Genomic DNA, 19,839 nt, shown 5'->3' with positions numbered 1-19,839 from the left:
GACCACTCTGAAACGGTGTGGGTCTAGTCTCCTGAAGATCTGTGCAGTTGTTTTATATACCCCACGATGACTCAAAGGCAGCAGGTTTCTGTGTGGGGCTGCTGAATTGAGCCTTGGTTATTGATCTTGCCTTTAGTTGTCCTTTACTTCCAGTGGTTTTTCTCTCAGCAATGATAATTAAAACTCTGCTAGGGCAGTAAAATCCTAGAATTTGCTGTTTTCCTGGGTAATTAACAATGTTGATGTCAAAAATAATATTCCTAATAATGCTGGCAACTGGAAGTGATTGTACTTCAAAGCTTAAATGGTAAGAGTTTATTAAAAGGAGACTCTAAACAGCAGCTATCAGTAAATTAATGATAAAATTTGCCAACATGCCAACTGCGTGGAGTAGAATTCTAAGGCTTTCTATATGATTTATATTTTAGGGAAAGCTAAAAATGCATGTTACACTTTGATATACGTTCATTTGATTGGCGACTCTGTATGGTGAGAGTGGAGGTTTGTGTCATCACAGCACATATGAACAAATACTGAATGATGAGTCTCAAAATATAAATGTAAACTGTTAGTAAGTAGAGTTATTAGGTAGGTTTTAGTCTAAGGAGTGGATCTCAGAATTACAGAATCACAGGATGTGTCAGGCAAGAAAGGACCACAGTGGTTCATCTGGTCCAGCCTCCCTGCTCAAGCAGGGTCATGATGGATCACATTACACAGAATTGAAACCAACAAATCTTGAATATCTCCAGTGAGAGGAACTCCACAACCCCTCTGGGCAGCTTATTCCAGTGCTTGTTGATCTCTACAGTAAAAAAGTTCTTCATATTCAGGTGGAACTTCCTGTGCATCAGTTTCTGCCTGTTGCCTCTTGTCCTGTAGCTCAGCACTGCTGAGCAGAGCCTGGATCCATTCTCTTGGCACTCTTCTTTAGATACTTAAAGACACTGATGAGGTCCCACCTCAGTCATCTCTTCCCATGGCTGAACAGGCCCAGCTCCCTCAGCCTTTCCTTGTAAGAGAGATGCTCCAGTCCCTCGCTCATCCTTGCTCTTCTCCACTGCACCACGAGCTCCATGTCTCTCTTGTCCTGAGGAGCCCAGAACTGGACACAGCACTCCAGATGTGCTTCACCAGGGCAGAGTAGAGGGACAGGATCAGCTCCCCTGACCTGTTGGCACTGCTCTTCCATCCTAATCCACCCCAGGACACCAGTGCTCCTCTTGGCCACAAGGGCACTGCTGGCTCAGGGGTGCCTTGTTGTCCATTAGGACCCCCAGGTCCTTCTCTGCAGAGCTACTTGCCAGGAATTTCCCCCAGCATGTCCTGGGAAATAGGGTCATTTGGTGCAGGACCCTGTATTTGCTTTTCTGGAACTTCAGGCAGTTCTTCTCTGCAGCTCTCCAGCCTCTTGAGGTCCATCTGGAGAGTTGCACAGAACCCTCTGTTGTATTGGCCACTCTTCCCACTTTTGTGTTGTCAAATCTCATATTTTTACATTTTCAACAATGACCTAGAAAAAGAAAAGACAATTTCTACTAATGTATAGATTAGAAAAGATTGAATATGGATTCACAGAACAGTCAACATTCTTGTTGACTGATAAGCTAGGCTCAAAAGAAAATATGTTTTAGATGGTGAAGGGCTCTGGAGAGATGATCGTTTAGATGTGCATATGCTCACACTGTAATTCTGTGGCCACATGAGCAGAAATAGTATGGTAAATCATCTCTGGTTTTACTGCTGGCAAGACTGCCACTGGCATATTATATCCATTTCTGCTTCTGCATTTGAAAGACAGATGATGACAAATTGGAAGAGAATCAGAGGAGAGCAGTGAGAGTGGTTAAAGAGCTTGAAGGTAATGCCTGAAGATAATACAAGGCTCCGGGAACTTAACATTTAGCTTTTAAAAGGAACATCAAGAGACTGTTATAACTGACTCTGTAAGATCTCAGGAAAGAAATTTGGTACAAAATATGTTCTTATAGTAAAAGATAAAATGATACCAAGATAAGTGCTTAAATTCTAATGCTAGGTATAAATAGTACATTTTAATAGATTAAATGGAATTATTGGAAAAAATTTTCAGGACCTGTGGCAATTTTATTTTCACCAGACTTTCTAAAGTCCATATAGATAGTTCTATATTCCTGTATTGTGTGTTCTGATTGAAAGAGTATTAAGTTCAAAGGTATTCCTTTGTTTTATATTGTTTCAGAGTTTTGGGCAATATTTTAATGTTCTTTTTTATATATCCATGAATCTGCAGATAAAGTTATATTCCTATAATGAAAACCTTTTTTTGAAACATGTTTGGTTAAATGCATTTTCATTTTTGCAAATACTGGCAGTGTGTCTAAACTCAATAATATAAGTTAATAAAGCCAGAAGTGTGTTCAGTGCTTGTAATAGTATCTTATGGAAAGCTGAGATGCTCTTTTCCCCAACCAACTAGCAATTTCTGGTTGACACATGGTATTAATATACTATTAAGAGGTAATTTAGGTATTGTAAACTATTGATGAATTAATAACACTGAGCCCCAGTACTTGAGAATAATTGTGTTGCTTAAAATGGATTTTTGGGTCCATTAATTACAGCCTTTCTTTTCAATAGGCCCATGCTAAGGTCTGGCATCTCTACAATGACCATTTCCGTCCGGCTCAAAGAGGAAAAGTGTCCATTGCCCTCAGCTCCCACTGGATAAAACCCCAGCGTATGACTGAAACGAACATAAAAGAATGCCAAAAATCCCTTGATTTTGTGCTTGGCTGGTTTGCTAAGCCCATATTTATTGATGGTGACTATCCAGAGAGCATGAGGAGCAACCTCTCATCTCTGTTGCCTGAATTCAGTGAGGCTGAGAAGAAGTATATCAAGGGAACAGCAGACTTCTTTGCTCTTTCTTTTGGAGCTACCCTGAGTTTCCAGCTTCTGGACTCCCACATGAAATTCCAGCAGTTGGAATCAATAAGCCTGAGGCAGCTCCTTTACTGGATAAACAGTGAATATAACAACCCCCAAATATTCATTGTGGAGAACAGCTGGTTCGTTTCTGGTACCACCAAGAAAGATGATGCCAAATATATTTACTATCTCAAAAAGTTCATTATGGAAACTTTAAAAGGTAGGACTTTGTATTAATACGTGCTTGAAAAAATGATAATGCAGTATAGCCCACAGAGGTGTGTTAAGGCACCAGGCTGAAAACTGATTTTAGTCTTTAGCATTCATCTTAGCACTTATGAAATGAGAGTTCAAATCCCTCTCCTGGGTTTATTCTTCCCTTGAAGAACTCTCATATCTGCACATAGCATTTGGTGAGCCTGATGCTGCTGTTCTTGAAGACAGTAGGAAAATTTCTACTGTCTTTGGTAGGAGGAAGTGCAAGACATGTAAAACTATATTCTCAGTGGCCTTAGGAGAATTTGCTGTACTATATATTAATAGCTGCTTTCCTTATCTGAATGCATATGTACAAAACATAAGAATATATATATGGAAAGGTAAATACTATGCAATAGGAATTCCCCTGAAAAAACCCATAAGGCTGAAATAGTACATTTTAAAATTAAATATTGGAACCTTTTCATTCTGCATCTTACCCTTGCCCAAATTTCACATTTGTACAGCTGTGGGCATCAATCACAGTAATTTGAATTTCCATCAATTAAAGGAGAACTGAATAGTTGAGGATATATAATCAAAATAATTTAATTTGTTAACCTATTATTTTTTCCAAACAGTAAGGGAAATACACCACCATAGATGAGACTTATTTGTTGTTTTCCCATTTCCTTCTGGAAAAAACATTTTTTTAATCCTAGTAGTTGCCAATAAGTTGTTGGGGTTCCCATTTCCACTTTCATTGTCTTTTAATGTCTAAATTTACAATTCGTCAAGTGATTTACTTTTCTACAGTTTACTGTTCTTGGTTTAAATAATATTATTGTATCTATTAATTCAGATGAAATAGACATTGTGTTACATTGCCATTTTCATGTGGTGAATGAGAAAAAATTTGTTTAATTTCATTCTCAGCAGTAATGAAGATGCAGAGGATTCCCAAATTGGTTTCATCTGCTATTCCAGAAACGTAATTATTGCAAGTAAATTAAAAGGTGAATAAATACCTGAGCAAAATAGTAACTAACTGTTGCAAGTACATTATCACTAGTTTGCATAAAATCAGCTGAAGAGTTCATCTTCATGAAGAGGTCATACCCCTATTTCTGCTTAGATTTTAAATTGCTGCAAATACACACATAGATCTGTCTTTTAATCACAGCTGGCTGGAAGCAATCTCAATTTACAAAGTGTCTTTCCATTTATTGTATCACTCAGTAAATAATAACAACAGCAACAACGGTATTAAAGATTTGTCATAAGACACTGGCACTTGCCTAAACCTTTTATAGAAAAAAAAAAAAAAAACAAGCAAAGAAAGCAGAGCCAGGCTGGGTCTGCAGGAGGGACTTTGGTATCATTAAAATGGAAATTGCACCCAAATCTTCTGTTGTTAGAATCTGCAAAATCCAATGTAAATACCAAAGTTTTCTATGCAGTACCTTGGGGAATTTAGTTGAGAAAGATCCAAAAAAGTCATCATGCTGGCTGTGAGCAGAGTTGTTGGACAGCATTAAAAACCAAACATAAAGGCACAAGCTTTCTCTCTGAGAATTGTAGATATGCCTATCCAGTGCAATAAAGCACTGTAATAGGAAGATTTCTGAGGTATTAACCATGAAATTCACTCCAGTGGTGAAGGGACAGTAAAATGACACAGGAACTGTAGCACTGAGAAGCAAGGATGATTAATTCAGACATGGGTCCGCATAGCTGGGATTTTGCTTCTTGCTAGATCTTGCCAATATCTGTGTCTGGCTGTATGTATGCACTGGTTCAGACAGAACTGCTTATTTCTCCATCTGCTTTAGCAAATAAGTGCAGCCCAGTTGCTACCCGTAGAGCAAACTGGTAGAGCAAAACCCAGAGCAAACCTGTAGAGTAAAAAAAGTATTGGTGTTGAGGGCCAGGTGTCCACACTGTATGTATTCCTGAAGCCCATTTCTGGATTAATTTTACCCCAAAGGAACCCAGGACATGCATTCTGAGCCCACAGTGTGATATGAACTGAAGCATGATGAGGGAGATCTGCTCAAAAGTGTGTTCCTGATTTCCCTTGAAGTGCTGATGTAGGTGTCCACTCTGATACTGCATGCTGTAGAGAAGCTCTGTACAATTTTTTAAATTTATTTTTTTGTTTTCCTTTGGGAAAGGATATTTATTTGGGATTCACAGTCCTCTTTGCTATTTTTGGTATTTCTTTCTTTTTTCTTTTTTTTTTTTCTGGCACCATTTAGGGTTGATTAGAGTAAATAGAGCTGTAATATAAAGTTGTTAAATATTAATTAGAGCCATTAATTGGTTGGAGATATCCTCTCCCATGTGTGGGGATCTTACTCTGGGGTCATATTCACTTCCCTTCTCTGTCTCTGGTGCAACAAACAAATGGTTTGTGCCTTGTAAAGCAGAGCATGTTCCCTGGAAGGGCTCCTCTGGGTCATGTTGACTGGGAGAGGTCAGGTCATTGTCTGGGGAGTTACCAGGTCTGAATTTAGAGTCTTAAGCAGAAAAGGAATAGGCAGGCCCATGACAGATAGGACCAAGCTAATCTCAGGTATGTCCAGAAGTGAAATATAGATCTTGGGCACCTTCCAGATGGAAGCATGGGCTGGGGGCTTCACACACCTCTTCTTCAGTCACTGGGGTTGGAGAGCACCTGAACCGATCTCTATTTGATACTCTATTTAAAGATCTCTAGTTGATACTTGTAGGTCTGCCATGTTTCCTTTCATGACTTCGATACTATTGAGCCAAACAGGACATGAGCTGAACTGCTGTTTAATTTTTAACCCAGTTCTGGCAGAGTTGTGGTCTGTACAGTATCAAACTTGTAGGCTTGCTCTGGGGGATTGCTCAGATCAGGAGTCACTTGCAGTGGGAGTATGGACAAGGCCACTGAGTTTCAGAAGCAAGGACAATCTAGATTTCAGTCAGCCTCGTTTGGTCACCAGCAGATATAAAGGAAAAAAGAGAGACATACGTAGAACGAAAAGAAAAAAGAAAAGAAAAGAAAAGAAAAGAAAAGAAAAGAAAAGAAAAGAAAAGAAAAGAAAAGAAAAGAGAAAAGAAAAGATACATTAGCTTTCATTGTGGTTATATGCAATCAGTGTGGGATACGGTGTTTGAGACTTCCAGACTTCTTGGAACTTCCAAATATTTTTCAAGTTGCTTCTTTCCTAGGTGACACTTAAAAGTTAATACATTTTTAAAAAAGGATTTGAGGAGAATTTTTACAAGGTGCTCAGGAAGTGTGGGAGTGCTGTGTGAAGTGATGACTTACAAAAGGGTGAGATGCTGTTCAAAGAAGTTTTCACTGAGACTGGTTCACACAGTGGACCTGTACTGGCTTTTACTCTGCTGTATGGCAGATGTCATCATGGGTGCATGCAGAGGTTAGAAAAATAGTGACATTTGCCAAACACAAAAGAATGGTGCCTTTAGGAGGAGAAATATTCCATTTCCTTAGACATTTTCTCATGACCTCTGACAAAGACTGGGCCGAATTTCTTCCTTATTTAACTGCATTGTTCCTTTAATTGATTCAAACAGGGTTACAATCAAGAATCCATGTGGTGCCTCATAACTGATTGTAATGAGGTACGTTAGTAAATGTAGCTCAGAAAATTAGGATCTTGTTATTCTGCTTGCCTAAAATAATGCTTTCAGTGTTACTAGGCTGGTAAATATTATCTTCAGTCAGTATCCAGTTTGGGCTGACAGAAAATGGTGAGTAATAAAGATAAACTTTGCTGGCTACAGAGCCAAACACCAGTTCAAAAGAACATTTAAGAATGTGCTTAAATGCATTGCTGAATTAGGGTCTAATTATGTAATTAGAATTAGCACACTCTTTTGTGCTTTCCTGGAGCTGAGCCTTGCCCAGGAACATTTTGCTGAATCTCAGTGTTTAATAAAACTAAAAGTGAGTATCATTTGGAATCTTATAATAATGCTGGTAAAACTAACAGATGCCAGTAGATCCTGACATTAACCTTTAAAGCATGTGGTGGTTTTAGAAGTCAAACAGTTGACCTAGAACATGCACATATTTTTAGAAACCCTTAAATATTTGAGCTGGAAAATGCTGTGCCATAAAAGATGTAAAGAGACAGAATTTCCAAATAAACAGAGTATTTCTGTATTATCACTTCTACTTGGAATCTGTGGTAATAAAAATTCATGTGCACACCAAACATTCTGCCAGGTTTTTCCCAATATGTATTTGGAGTGGAGGGGGAGGAGGTGAAAAGGAGTACAGCTTTTGTTTGCATACAGGGTAGTGCTGCAGCAACAGCTACCCTGGAGTGAGCTGCAGCATGAGCAGAGCAGAGGGCAGTGCAGGGCAGCCCCTGGCTCCGTGGCTGCAGATGGCTCAGGCTCTACTCTGAGGCTGAGGTTTGGCACATCTGATGAGCAGCACTGCTCAAACCACTGCTGCACGGCTTCTCTTTCTAAACCTCGCTGCTTTAAAGCCAAGCCAGGTACCTCTGCTGCCTCCTACCATAATCTGGCAGCTCCCCCAGTGCAGCTGAAATATGTTCCCTGAAAAGCTTTGAGGAAGGCCCTGAGATACTTATCTGACCTGTTGCATTGTTCTTACACACTAATGCTGCAAGCATTGCTGATAGGGTGTGATCTGCAGAGGAAAAATGAGCACTGTGCTAAGTTTGGGTTTGTTCTTTCCTCAGCTATCCGGTACGACGGAGTTCACGTGTTTGGCTACACAGTCTGGTCCCTCCTGGATGGCTTTGAGTGGCACAGGGGGTACAGCATTCGACGTGGACTGTTTTATGTTGATTTTCAAAGCCACGACAAGAAGTTGATGCCCAAATCTTCTGTCTTGTTCTATCAAAAGCTGATAGAAAAAAATGGCTTCCCACCTTTGCCTGAAAACCAGCCCATAGAAGGTATTTTTCCCTGCGGCTTTGCTTGGGGAATTGTTGACAACTACATTCAGGTGAGTCTGATAATAAAGCCGACAGGCTGTCCAGCTAGATCAGTGCACAAGTTCACAGTGACATATTTGCTGAATAGAGTGTCTTTGCCACAGTGCTGCAAGGAGATGGGTACAAGGCTTTTGAACCAAACAGTGTGTCTATCATTCTTCACCAGACTTGCTGTGTGTGACCAAGGCAAAACGGTCAGATTGAGACACTGTAAATAACATTCTAGAAAAATGTATGGAAATGGAAAGGAGTCTGATGCTTGTCTTCCCTGAACATATGCAATCAGTTATGGGAAGTCAGCTCTTTTCAAAGGGAAGTCAATTAAATCTGCTAAACTGTAAAATGGATGTTTTAGAAAACTTCCTGACAACTCCTAAAACTCCAGTGGCATGTTTCTATATCTTATGCATATCCATCCTGGTACTGTTCTTAGAGAGATTTTTATATAAAAGGAAGTGAACAATTTTTGATTTAAATGAAATTTCTATATTCCTTGTATTTCATTTTATGTTATACTGTGTCTGATAAGGGCCTGCATAGAACCTAGCTAGTTCATGGCCCTCAGTCTTTATTTCAACTGATTTGATACTTTGGGAGAATGTTTCAAATTATAATACTTTATAACATGAGTACAAATTCTACCTTAGTTGTGATTGCTTTAACTGTTGGGCTCTGTAATTTTCAGATGCTATTTTGGGTTGCAGAGCTTCTCTAACCACAGTAAAGAGGTGTAAATTCAGAGTCAAGGCTTCATCCAAAACCAGAATTTTTAATTTATATTTTCCACAAAGGCAGAATCTTTCTTAAGGCTTGAATGTGAGGAGCTTGTTTTTTCTCACTCCAAAAGTAAGATTTGGCTTTATTCTCTTGAGAAATACCGCAGCCTTCTTACCTCATGCACTGATTTCCAAGAAAATTCAAGTCATCCTCCTAGCTCTCAGATAGATTAAGAATTGGAAATGGAATTGCTGCTTTTGGACTCAGTAACAACTATAAAGTTGCGGACTCAGTCAGCTTACAACAGCTAAAAAATCCCTCCCATCCCCAAAACCTTCAAAGCTGAATATTTTCCTTTCAAAAGGCCATTCAAACATTTTGTGCTGTAGGCTTAGGTTGTTTGATTTGTAGATGCATCACGGTGGAAAAACTGTTTTGACAGCCTTCCCACAGTATTAGTGGCAATGCATGCTTTAGTAATCTACAAGGGACAATTCTCCAGAAAAGCAATTTCCCTCAGACATGCTGTTTTTTATTACTTTCTTCTACAAGCACAGTACTGACCTCTCCGGAGAAAATAGCAACTGATTTTCAGCAGCTTCTTTTATACAGTCTGCAGAGCCTCAGCTACAAGTTGAACACTGGTTGTAGGCTGACACCTGCTTTTCAAACAGAGGGCAGGACAAGGAATCTGAGCTCAGGGGGAAGCTGCACACCAAAGATTAAAAAGAAAGAGGAAAGGACAAATAAAGACTATGATATCACTATCCTGTGGTTTGGATCTAGAAAGAATTACACAGAGTATGAATGAGGAAATTTCACACTGTGCATTATTATAAGTAGTTCAGTGTTTCATTTTCTAGTCCTTACTGTGCTGGTGATTTTCATTAAAAAGTGAAAGTATAATTCTGAGTGACCCTGAGAAGCTCATCTTGTACTGTGTTACTGTGTCATACAGGCAGTTGTGACATCTGAAACCCTAAAGCCCTCTGGGAAATGCATTTTCTCTTGGAGCAGCAGACAGCGGGTTTACCCAGAAGCCCAAAAAAATTGATTCAGACATCAACAGCCTGCTGAAATAACTTGGAAATTACTTCAGTATGGATTAAATAAAAAAGGATGTCTCCAGCAAGAAGGAAAAAATTTGCTTGTCCACTGAATTTTTGCTAAAAATCAAGTGCAGAGCATTACTCATCTTTCATCATAGTCAGTAAAAGAGAACACAGAAATGATGTTGTATTCATTATTTTTTCTCATGCATTCAGGGAGTGGTCTTGAAATTGACTGTACTGGGTAATTCACAGCAGACAATCTCTGTATACCCTCCTTCAAAGAAAAAAATTTTAAAAATTACTGTAGTCTTCACTGAAGATCTTCTCTGGATATCTGTTGCAGACTTAGTGCCTTATCCCTGAGCAATCCCTTGTTTCTTTTGGAAACTTGAACAACTTAGAAAAGACATAAACATGATGACCATTAGCATAAGCTTGTTTGGAAAGTAGGGTAAAAATAATAGATAGATTTGGTACTTTTCTGACATCACTTGTTAACAGAAAAGTCATTCATTTGTATGAGCCCAAGATGCCAGCATCAGAGATGCTGAATGCAATGTTTTGACTCAGGATATTCTTTCACTAGGCTGTGTCTGATGGTTATAATGTTCCCACCTACCTGGAACAAACAGCTTCAATCTGGTCGTGTTTTCTGTTCCTTCTAGGTAGACACGACACCTGCCCAGTTCCTTGACTCCAGTGTTTATGTGTGGGATGTTCACCAGACAAAGCAGCTCATTAAAGTGGATGGAGTTTACACCTCGAAGCGCAAGCGTCACTGTGTTGACTTTGCTGCTATCAGGCTCCAGATCTCTCTTCTGCAAGAAATGCATGTCACACACTTCCATTTTTCACTGAAATGGTCTTTAATCCTTCCTTTAGGTAACCTTTCTCTAATCAACCACACACTTGTACATTACTATCAGTGTTTTGCTAGTGAACTTCTCAGGGTTAACATAACTCCTGTTGTTGCTTTATGGCAACCTATGATTGAGAATCAAGAGCTTCCAGTTTCTCTTGCCAAATATGGTGCTTGGGAAAACACAGAAACTGTTCAGGCTTTTGTTGAATATGCCAGATTCTGCTTTACAAGTCTTGGGGACCATGTGAAATTTTGGATCACCATGAATGAACCGTCTGTGAAAAACCTGACATACACAGCAGGGCACAACCTGTTGAAAGCCCATGCAAAAGTCTGGCATCTTTATGACAAAGAATTCAGGAGATCTCAGAAGGGCAAGATATCTATAGCTTTGCAAGCTGACTGGGTAGAACCAGCTTGTCCCTTTTCCAGGAATGACCAAGAAGTTGCTGACAGAATTTTAGAGTTCGACATTGGCTGGCTTGCAGAGCCCATCTTTGGGAATGGAGACTACCCAGAGGTGATGAGAGCGTGGCTTCGCCGAAGAAACAGCGTTGACCTGTATAATTTCCACTTGCCTTACTTCTCAGAAGATGAAAAGAAGTTAATACAGGGCTCATTTGATTTTTTTGCCTTGAGTCACTACACTACTACCCTTGTGGGCTCAGAGAAAGAAGATGCAGTAAAATATGACCACTACCTTGAAGTTCAAATGATCAATGACATCACGTGGCTTCACTCTCCCAGCAGAGCTGCAGTAGTGCCCTGGGGGCTGCGTAAATTGCTCAAGTGGGTGAAATCAAAGTATGGCAATGTCCCAATTTATGTTATGGCTAATGGGATTGATGATGACCAGAATATGGTGCATGATAAGCTCAGAGTGTATTACATACAGAATTACATCAATGAAGCTTTAAAAGGTAAGGAGCCACAGATGGTTTATATGTCACAAATCCCACTATTAGTATACACTGTGTGATAAAGTATGCTTAGCTTTATAATACATGTCCGCTGTAGAATACTCCCTAAATGAGATGCTACTACAGTGTAACAGGTAATTTCCCCTTGATTTATGATTGATTGGTGTTACTAAACGTCAGGAAGATTGACCTTGCTTATGTCCTGCATAAGACAGCAGAAGAAGAGTTTTATGGGTTGAGTAAATTTAAATAGAAGTTGTGTGAGTAGCTCCACATGTATTTAGTCAGATTTCCATCTTACTGCACTTCTACTGTTGTTTTGCTTTGCTGCTTCTCTCCACTGATGTGCCTCAGGGCTGGGTATGAGTTCTGTTCCTCAGTTGTCTCTGTATCTTATCCAACAATGATCTTATCCAACAGTGATCTTCATAATAATTCAGCTGTCTACCTCATTATGCCATTTCCTGGACTGTTTCCTGCTATTCAGAACACATACCAGTCCTTTTCTCTGTCTCAAAGATTCATAAATTATAAGGCAAAAAGCACTTTGAGTCATTCTGTCATACAGCACATGCTGTTTTTTCAGAAAAGCACAAGACCCAAATGAGATAATTTTTACTGAAGATTCTTTGCTACCTCACAGTGTGTGTATAGATATATATATATAAATCTCATTTCTACTATTAATTGCTCTAGCTTCAGCTTTAAGTGATCTTGTTGTGCATTTCCACATATATTTTACCTATGTAGGTATTTGCAGACACAAGACAAGCTATCTCTCATATATCTCTTTGATAGATAATACAGACAAAGCTCTTTGTGTCCCTTGCTATAAAGCATCATTTCAAAGCTCTGAGCTATTAAGTTTTTCCCTGTATGCTGATATTCCTCATCAGAGGGGTAAACCCACACCTGGACACACTGTTCCTAACACAGTCACACTTAGGCAGGTATAACATAACCTCTTACCCTCCTCATTTCTACATGCAAGCAAGCTGTTGGCCTTCTTGGCCATGGCAGCAGGTTGCTTACACAGCTTCTGTGGTGATTTACTGACATTTTAAACTCAGTTACAGATTCCTTCACCGTGTTCAAAGCAGGACTGCCTCTTCAAAACTAGGTCTGCTTGTTGTTCACATTTGGTCATGTCCAAATGCCTGCTGCTTGTTTGTGCAAACCTTGCTATGCTAGCTAAGTTATGTCTCTAATCTTTGTGACTTGCAGACTGTGAGAAGAACTTTTACATTTATTTCAGGTTGCTTATATATTTAAGATCTTTAAATAACTTAGTGCTAAAAGCTGAGCTCCCTGACCATGGTAGAAATATACACATTGTGACACTTACTTGCCTTCAATTACATTTCTAGACTTACTTCTAGTTCTGTTACTTAATTCTACTTGAGACTAGTTGAAATCTGTTTATTATGGGCTTTGCTTGACCTCATAATATTCTATTTTCTTGTTCCAAATGCCATATAATATAAAGCCATTTGCCTTGTGAAGCTCTAAGTATTTAACATCAAACATCATTACTTTTATTGATCTGCTGGTCTCAGAAAAAAAAGTTATTTTGACAAGATTTATTTTTCATAAAGCCAAGCTGATTGGCATTAATCATGTATTATCTCCTAAATTTTATATTTATTAAGCTTTATATAATCTGTTCCACTCTTTTGATAGGTAGTGAAGGATGGCTGGCAATTCCTGTCCACTGTATTAACTATTGGCTTTAACTTCCTCCTCTGTAATTTCCACGTCTTTTGCTGATTACTGAACATCAATATTAAGTGCCCAAGAGTTCATTCTCCAGCATTGAATTTGTAGCATTGAATGCATGTTTTATAAATCTATAGTTAAAAAAATATTTTGGCAATATTTGGGCTTGTGGTTTCAAACTGTTTTTTTCAGTATTGCTTGTTTCCTTGGCACTTCTGTTTTCAAAGTGTCTGTGGACATGGACTTACCTCCCAGTTCCCATTAGCAAGAACACCTACATGCCTCTGCTTTTTACAGAACTTTGCCCTTTGTACTGTTCTGGTACCACTGTCCCCCAGTCACTTCTTTCTCCCTCTTCTGTCCAGCCTGTAAATAGCTCCTGTGTTTTTCAGCTTAACCTATTTTCTTATCTTTTCACCTTCTTTGTGATGGATAAATATGTCTCTGCTAACTAGCTGTAATACTTTTCCTAAAGCTTAATCTCCCCCTTTAGACAACGTACACTCCTCCATAGTGTTTGGCCCATCAGCTTTTCCATTTTTTTCTTCTCCCTCTCTGATATTGCACTTTTGTCCATCTTGTCATTACATAACCTTGGCATCATGACTGATTCAGGTTTCTCCAAGATATGCATTTCTGTTTTGCAACACCTTGTGCAGTAACTAAGACGAATTAGAAATCTTGTGGCCTTACCTCAGTGTCACAGTAGAGGGGGATTGGTATGTGTATGCCCTGGCCTTAAAGTCCCTGTTCTGCCTTCTTCCTCCAGCTGATTTCAGGCACTGCATGTGGAAATTTTTGTGTGTGTAATATTGCTCACCTGCATTGTTCCAGGGGAGCCAGCAGGTTTGCGCAGATAAATGATTCCAGGATACAGTATGGGACCTTTTGGACTGAGGCTATATTTTGAAGTGCTTTGTACTCTCTTTAAGTACATCTTTGCCAATTGAAAACAAAGAACAGCAGTATCCATTTATGTAACACCATTAAATCCACCTGCAGTTCTGCAAGCTCAACTAATTATCCTGGGCAGCAGCTCTGTAAAAGGCCAGGTAAATATTATTTCATTTTACAATGAAAACTAGGTTAGGGTGCTAAAATCTTGCATGAGGCTTCAGAAAGAATTGTTTCCAGAAGCATATGAAAGTTCAGTCCTGGGTTCATCTGCTTTAATTTGCTAAAGCAGTGATTTTGTGAGATAAACTACTACAGTTTGTGTTTACTACCTTGGATTGATTTTTTTTTGTCAAGCAGGATGGATGGCTCAAGGTTAACACTGCAGCTGCTGGGCCTCTTCCAGTAGCTGAGTTAGCAGTATGGATTGTGGACACGTTCTCAATACAGACTGATACAGGTCATCTTGGATCAGAAACTTGGGTTAATAACAGAAGAGGGCTGTGATTTACATAAACTTTCCCCTTGCACCAGTGATATCCCAGTACACAACCTCATGGCTGTGATATTTCTGGTGTCACTGTGCCTTTGCTAGTGAGAAGTGCAGCCAAACATCCTCTGTTTCTTGTCCCATCAGGACATGCCCGGCAAGGGAGAAGGAGATATCAGAGAAACAGGCTGCAGAAAACTAGGGGCAGGAAATCCAAAACCTGTATTCTTTAATACAAAACAAAGAGAGCCATCTTTTCATGATAGGCTCTATGCTGATCATAAAACACTGTCAGGCACTCACAGCTGTGTTTGCCAAGCACAAGGAAATAAATTGCAGGATACTCACAGATCACACTGTCTGGCAAGTGGCTGACAGATTCTTACTTTTTATGAGAAACACTTCAGAGATATACATGTACCTTACTTAATTTTGGAGAGAAGTGCAGATGTGGATTTAACATTCCCCTGCCCCTCCTTTACATATGGACATATGGTACTGCTCTTGAATGCAAAGTGACATTGATACATTTCTTCAACCCTTTGTCTTCTTTTGCAGCTTACACCTTGGATGACGTTAACCTTCAAGGATATTTTGTCTATTCTTTTAATGACAAAACTGCTCCTAAGTATGGTCTCTACAGCTACGTTGCAAATCAGTATGAACCAAAACCTTCTCTGAAACATTACAGAGAAATAATTGGAAATAATGGTTTTCCTGGTCCTGAAACTCCTGAGTTGCTGTGTCCAGAAGAGGTGTCCTCATGTCCCGATTGTCACTTCTTCCAAACGAGAAAATCGTTATTAGCCTTTATCTCTTTCGTATTTGTTGCATTTATTGTTACTATATTCTTCATTACTTACTACTCCAAGAGGGTGGAAAGGCGGTATTAATAGAGCTTCTCCCTTGAATACATCACTCACTGTCCTTTTTCTTGCAATCCTTTGGGAAATCTGAAATAAAAATGCACAATGCTGTGATTGCTTCAGCATTAGGAAGGCATTTACATTGCTTGGTACTGCAGGATATTGACATTGAGAAGCTATTGCTTGCATATGGCTTCCAGAAATCATTTTCTCTGTTATAGTACCTTTGGTTTATAACCAGTCCTTGATTCCTGTGGTTGGATTTGTCTCCCAGCTTTCCTTGGGACCTTTTGTTCAGCAGATGCTTTCCCCCTCTTGGATTTCCCTTGCTGAACTGTACAGGTGAAATAAGGTTTTGAAAACATGGTGTGATGGAAGAGCCTAAATGTCAAATTCTCCAAGACTGGGGTGAAACAAGAATTTGCATTTTCCAAATTAGGGTTTAACACTGATGTTTCTTAACCAGAGCTAGAACCTAACTGGAGCAGGGATCATGACTGAGAAGAAAGTGGAGGAGAATTGCAAAAAGCAGTGCCAGGGGAAAGATTAACCCCTGTCCTAAAGCAGATGCAGGAGGAAGAACAGGGGGAAATGAGTCTGTACTGCTGGGAGCTCTTGGTAAATCAGTAACTGATACTGTGACTACATCTGAGTTCAGTATGCCATTGGGGAACTTCAGTTAAAGGACCTGTGTCATTCTCAGCGGGGTAAAAAGCAGGGATATATCTAGGGATTGCAGGGGTCATGCCATCTACTGGGAAGAGACGGGAAGGGTGAAAGGGCTTCCCTTTGTTTTGCTCAGGAAAAAAAAAGGTAAAGAGCAGGAACTGGGATGTCTTCACTGCCTCAGTTGGCAGAAAGCTGTGTGCCTGACCCCGTGCCTCTTGCCCTGTACCCAGGGACATGGTACAGCTGGGACACCCCCTTTCTGCACTTCTCACAGCCAGTTGAACTCAGCTGCCACTGCTGCTGCCCAGCCACTTACCTGCTGGAAACGTGTGGTAACTTAGCAGGGATGGTCTCTGCATGCTATTTGTGTTGAGTGCAGAGACTTCAAAAGGCAGCATTTTGGTGTAATAGTGCAGCACTTTATTGCTGCCAGGGTCTGAGATTGTGGAGCTTTTGGGCCAAATCTCTCACAGGTTGGCTGGAGGTTCTCCTTTGAGCAAGTGGACCTGGCAGCATTTGATCCCAAAGTATTACTGGATGTCTGAGGGCCTCTTGTTTTTCTCTCAACAAGATAAAATAGCAGAATGTTAGCACCGTTGTTTATTAGTAGAAATAGAGAATGGGAAAGAAACCTATGTCATTTTCCTGCCTCGTGAATTGCTGCATTTGGAAGGTCCTCAGGGTAAAGCAGTATGGTCATTTTTGTCTGCTCTCTAACTCTAGGCCTGCATTGCCTTCAGCTGTAATTGTATTTTTATTGTTATGTGAACAATGTCATTCACTGGAAAGAACATTTTAAAAGAAATATGCTCTGTGTTAATGAAGAATTATTTATCTACTAAAGCTGATTATGTTGTATTAAATGTGATGTTTATCTACTAGATTACTAGAAGATGACTAAATAACCTCCCAGGGTTCTTTTCAACCCGAACACTCTATGATTCTATACTGTATATTAAAACTTAGATATGAAATATGATTTTAATTTGTAATTTAAGATGATATTTTTTCTTAAATAATGTATAGGAAAAAAATTAGTATCGTCTCATAATGATTAATATATTTTTCTTCCAGTTCTAGTCTTTAAATGGTCTCTCTTTGCAATTGTGTATATTGAGATTGAGATTAAGGTGCACATTTCAGGATAAGTGATGAAGCTTAAAAATATGTGTAAAAATTATTTATAGACTGATAGGACTTGCTGTAGAAGAGAACATTTCAAACTGCTGTGTATTTATGCGTTGGTGCCTGGTGCACTGAGGATTATGAAGGAATAGCTCTCCCTGAGTGTATGAAATGTGGAATGGCTTTTCCCTGGCACGGCAGTGAATCACTGTGCAACACGTTATGCCAGCTGCCAGATGCCTTTGCAGCACATAACAAAAAGTGACATTCATTTAGCACAAGCTGCACCCAGCTCATCCCAGCTTGTGTGTTCTGTATGCCTGTGTGTCTGTGTTTGTGTGTGTGGTGTGTATTTTGCTGTTGGTCAAACGTCGGGGCCTGATGTTTCTGAAGAGCCAGGTGTACCTGGGTTGTACCTGCACCCCTGGGTTTGAGGGGGCTCAGGAGGCCTGGGCAGGGCAAATCCAGAAGAGCACAGGTGCCATGGGCACAGTGCTGATGGACCTGATGCTTCATAAGCAGTTCCCATCCATCCAGCTGCTGCTGGGAGTTGTGGAATGGCCCAGGCACAGCACAATGTGTGAAACAGCAGTCCCAGCACGGAGCAGACACGGCAGGCTCTTCCCATAGAGGCTGGGTGATATGTAACCACTGACAGGCAGATGGCACCAGCTGGATAGCTAATTTGTAGGTAAACTGGGATTTGTTGCTGTGTGATCGTATCCACTCATGGAGCCATGACCCATGGAGCTAACACAGCCTTTGGCATAGTTGTCTTCAGAAGAGGTTTTAAATATCACTGCAGAGCACAGCTGGCTTGAGCAGGGCACAGTGGTTGCCAAAGCTTTCTCCCGAGCGTCCTGCCTGTGGTGCTGCCTGGGCCAGTGAATTGCACAATGATGGGCTGTTCTGATGGAGATAATGGTATGGTTTTGCCTTTGGAATCTGCTTTATTTTATGTAATCAGGGACAGTGCAAGTTTCCTGTCATTTGTCTTGAAAAAAATCACTCTTCAGTAATAACAAGGAACCCCATGAATAGGCAAAGATGGGATACCTGTCCAAGGTGTGCTTATGCAAACTGATGTGGCAATCACCTCCTTTGGTCCTGCTGTGGGGCACTTGCTGCCTTGGATGCTCACATGAGAGCAGTGATCTGGCTCTCCCAACGCCGTCTGTGCATCCTGAGCAGAAATGCAGGCAGCAGGAAGGACTTGGAGCAGAGGGGGCTCCCTACTCAGGCTGCAGAGATGGCTTGGTGGTGGCTGGTGGTTTGTTTTCTCCAGAGCAACAAGGCATGTTCAACTTGTGGTTTTTTAGGTACACTGCTTTCTTGATTTTTAACTGTGTTTATAGAATGAAATGTTGTTGCCAGTTTACTCAGTGCTCCAGATTAAACATTCTATCTGTTCAAAATATTTTTATGACATGTGTGCAAAACTTCCGGTTTATTTCTTGAAAAGATTGTGCAGAGTGACTGTGGGAGAGATGTCTTTGCTAAATGACAGGATGAATGTTATATTGTTTTTATAACAATCGCAGAAGTGAAATAAAGATACTGAATGTAACAAATTGTAACATGATCTTACTGTTTAATCTGTCCAGTTTTTTCGCCTGCAGCATGAAGTACAGAGCATCTCAGGAGAGGCTATTGTGATAACTCTGCAAGGAGTTTGTGTTGTTTGTTTTTCCAGTGACACAGAAATAACTCTAGCTTTTGTTGGAGATTTCTGGGGCCTGTGGCTAAACAGATGTTTTTCCAGCAGACCTAGGAATTTGGAGGGTTTTTGTTATTTGAGGAGGTTTTTTATTATTATTTTTTAAAGTGACTGTTGCTATTTAGAAAATCTGTGGAAGTAACCATACCAATTTAAGAGTGCTTTGGTGCAATATCTTATTCCATAGTAACAGTGCAGTAAATTTGAAAACTCTTCTATTCCAGTAGAGTTACTCCCAGGCTTCAGGGATTCGGTCAGCATAGTTCAGCACTGAGCAGTCTGTTTGTGGCATCGTTGTTAAACATCCTAAGGAAAGTAAATGTCAAGATGAAGGGAAGTGGGAACAGAATGGAACAAACCCAGAGAACGGAAGAGGGGCCATACAAGCCTCAGCATGTTTAAACACACAATTTTCCCTTTTCTCCTTTTATTATATGTGTTGCTTTCAAGTCACTTAGAAAACTTGATCTGTTCATTCTGCTTCCAGAGACGGCTGAGGTGAAAATTTCCTTATTCAGGGTAAAGAAGTCAGTTCTAGGTGCTAGACTTTAGCTTTGGCAAGGAAAGTTCAATCTTGTTCCTTTTTTGCTTGAGCAAAGCCAAGAAAAAGAGACATGGAAAAGAAAAGGGAAAGCTCTTCCTGTGTTTGATGTGCCACTCATTAATTGCCAAACCACCGTTCCTCAGCCCTCTCAAGGCTATGGCTGGTGCAGGCTTGTTAAGCCCACCCTTCTTG

The 19,839-nt window shown here is 40.1% G+C and overlaps 1 protein-coding gene across 2 annotated transcripts in view; it reads left to right on the top strand.

The window, feature by feature from the left end:
- KL (klotho) overlaps positions 1–18,968 on the top strand; it is a 49,098-nt gene extending 30,130 nt beyond the window's left edge. The window contains exons 2-5 of one of the 2 annotated variants that reach the window (XM_071433940.1): positions 2,620–3,130; positions 7,818–8,086; positions 10,510–11,626; positions 15,285–18,968. In XM_071433940.1, coding sequence (XP_071290041.1) covers positions 2,620–3,130; positions 7,818–8,086; positions 10,510–11,626; positions 15,285–15,619 — 2,232 coding nt within the window. In that variant the 3' untranslated portion in view covers positions 15,620–18,968. Of the gene's footprint in view, positions 1–2,619; positions 3,131–7,817; positions 8,087–10,509; positions 11,627–14,176; positions 15,254–15,284 lie in introns of those variants that run through there. The other variant, XM_071433941.1, reaches the window with a different exon arrangement.
- The last annotated feature ends 871 nt before the right edge of the window (positions 18,969–19,839 follow it).

This window comes from Agelaius tricolor, unplaced genomic scaffold (genome assembly GCF_023055355.1).
Source record: "Agelaius tricolor isolate 1412-34295 unplaced genomic scaffold, bAgeTri1.0.p SCAF_9, whole genome shotgun sequence".
Classification (NCBI taxonomy): Eukaryota; Metazoa; Chordata; class Aves; order Passeriformes; family Icteridae; genus Agelaius; species Agelaius tricolor.
This window is presented reverse-complemented; position numbering and strand designations above follow the sequence as displayed.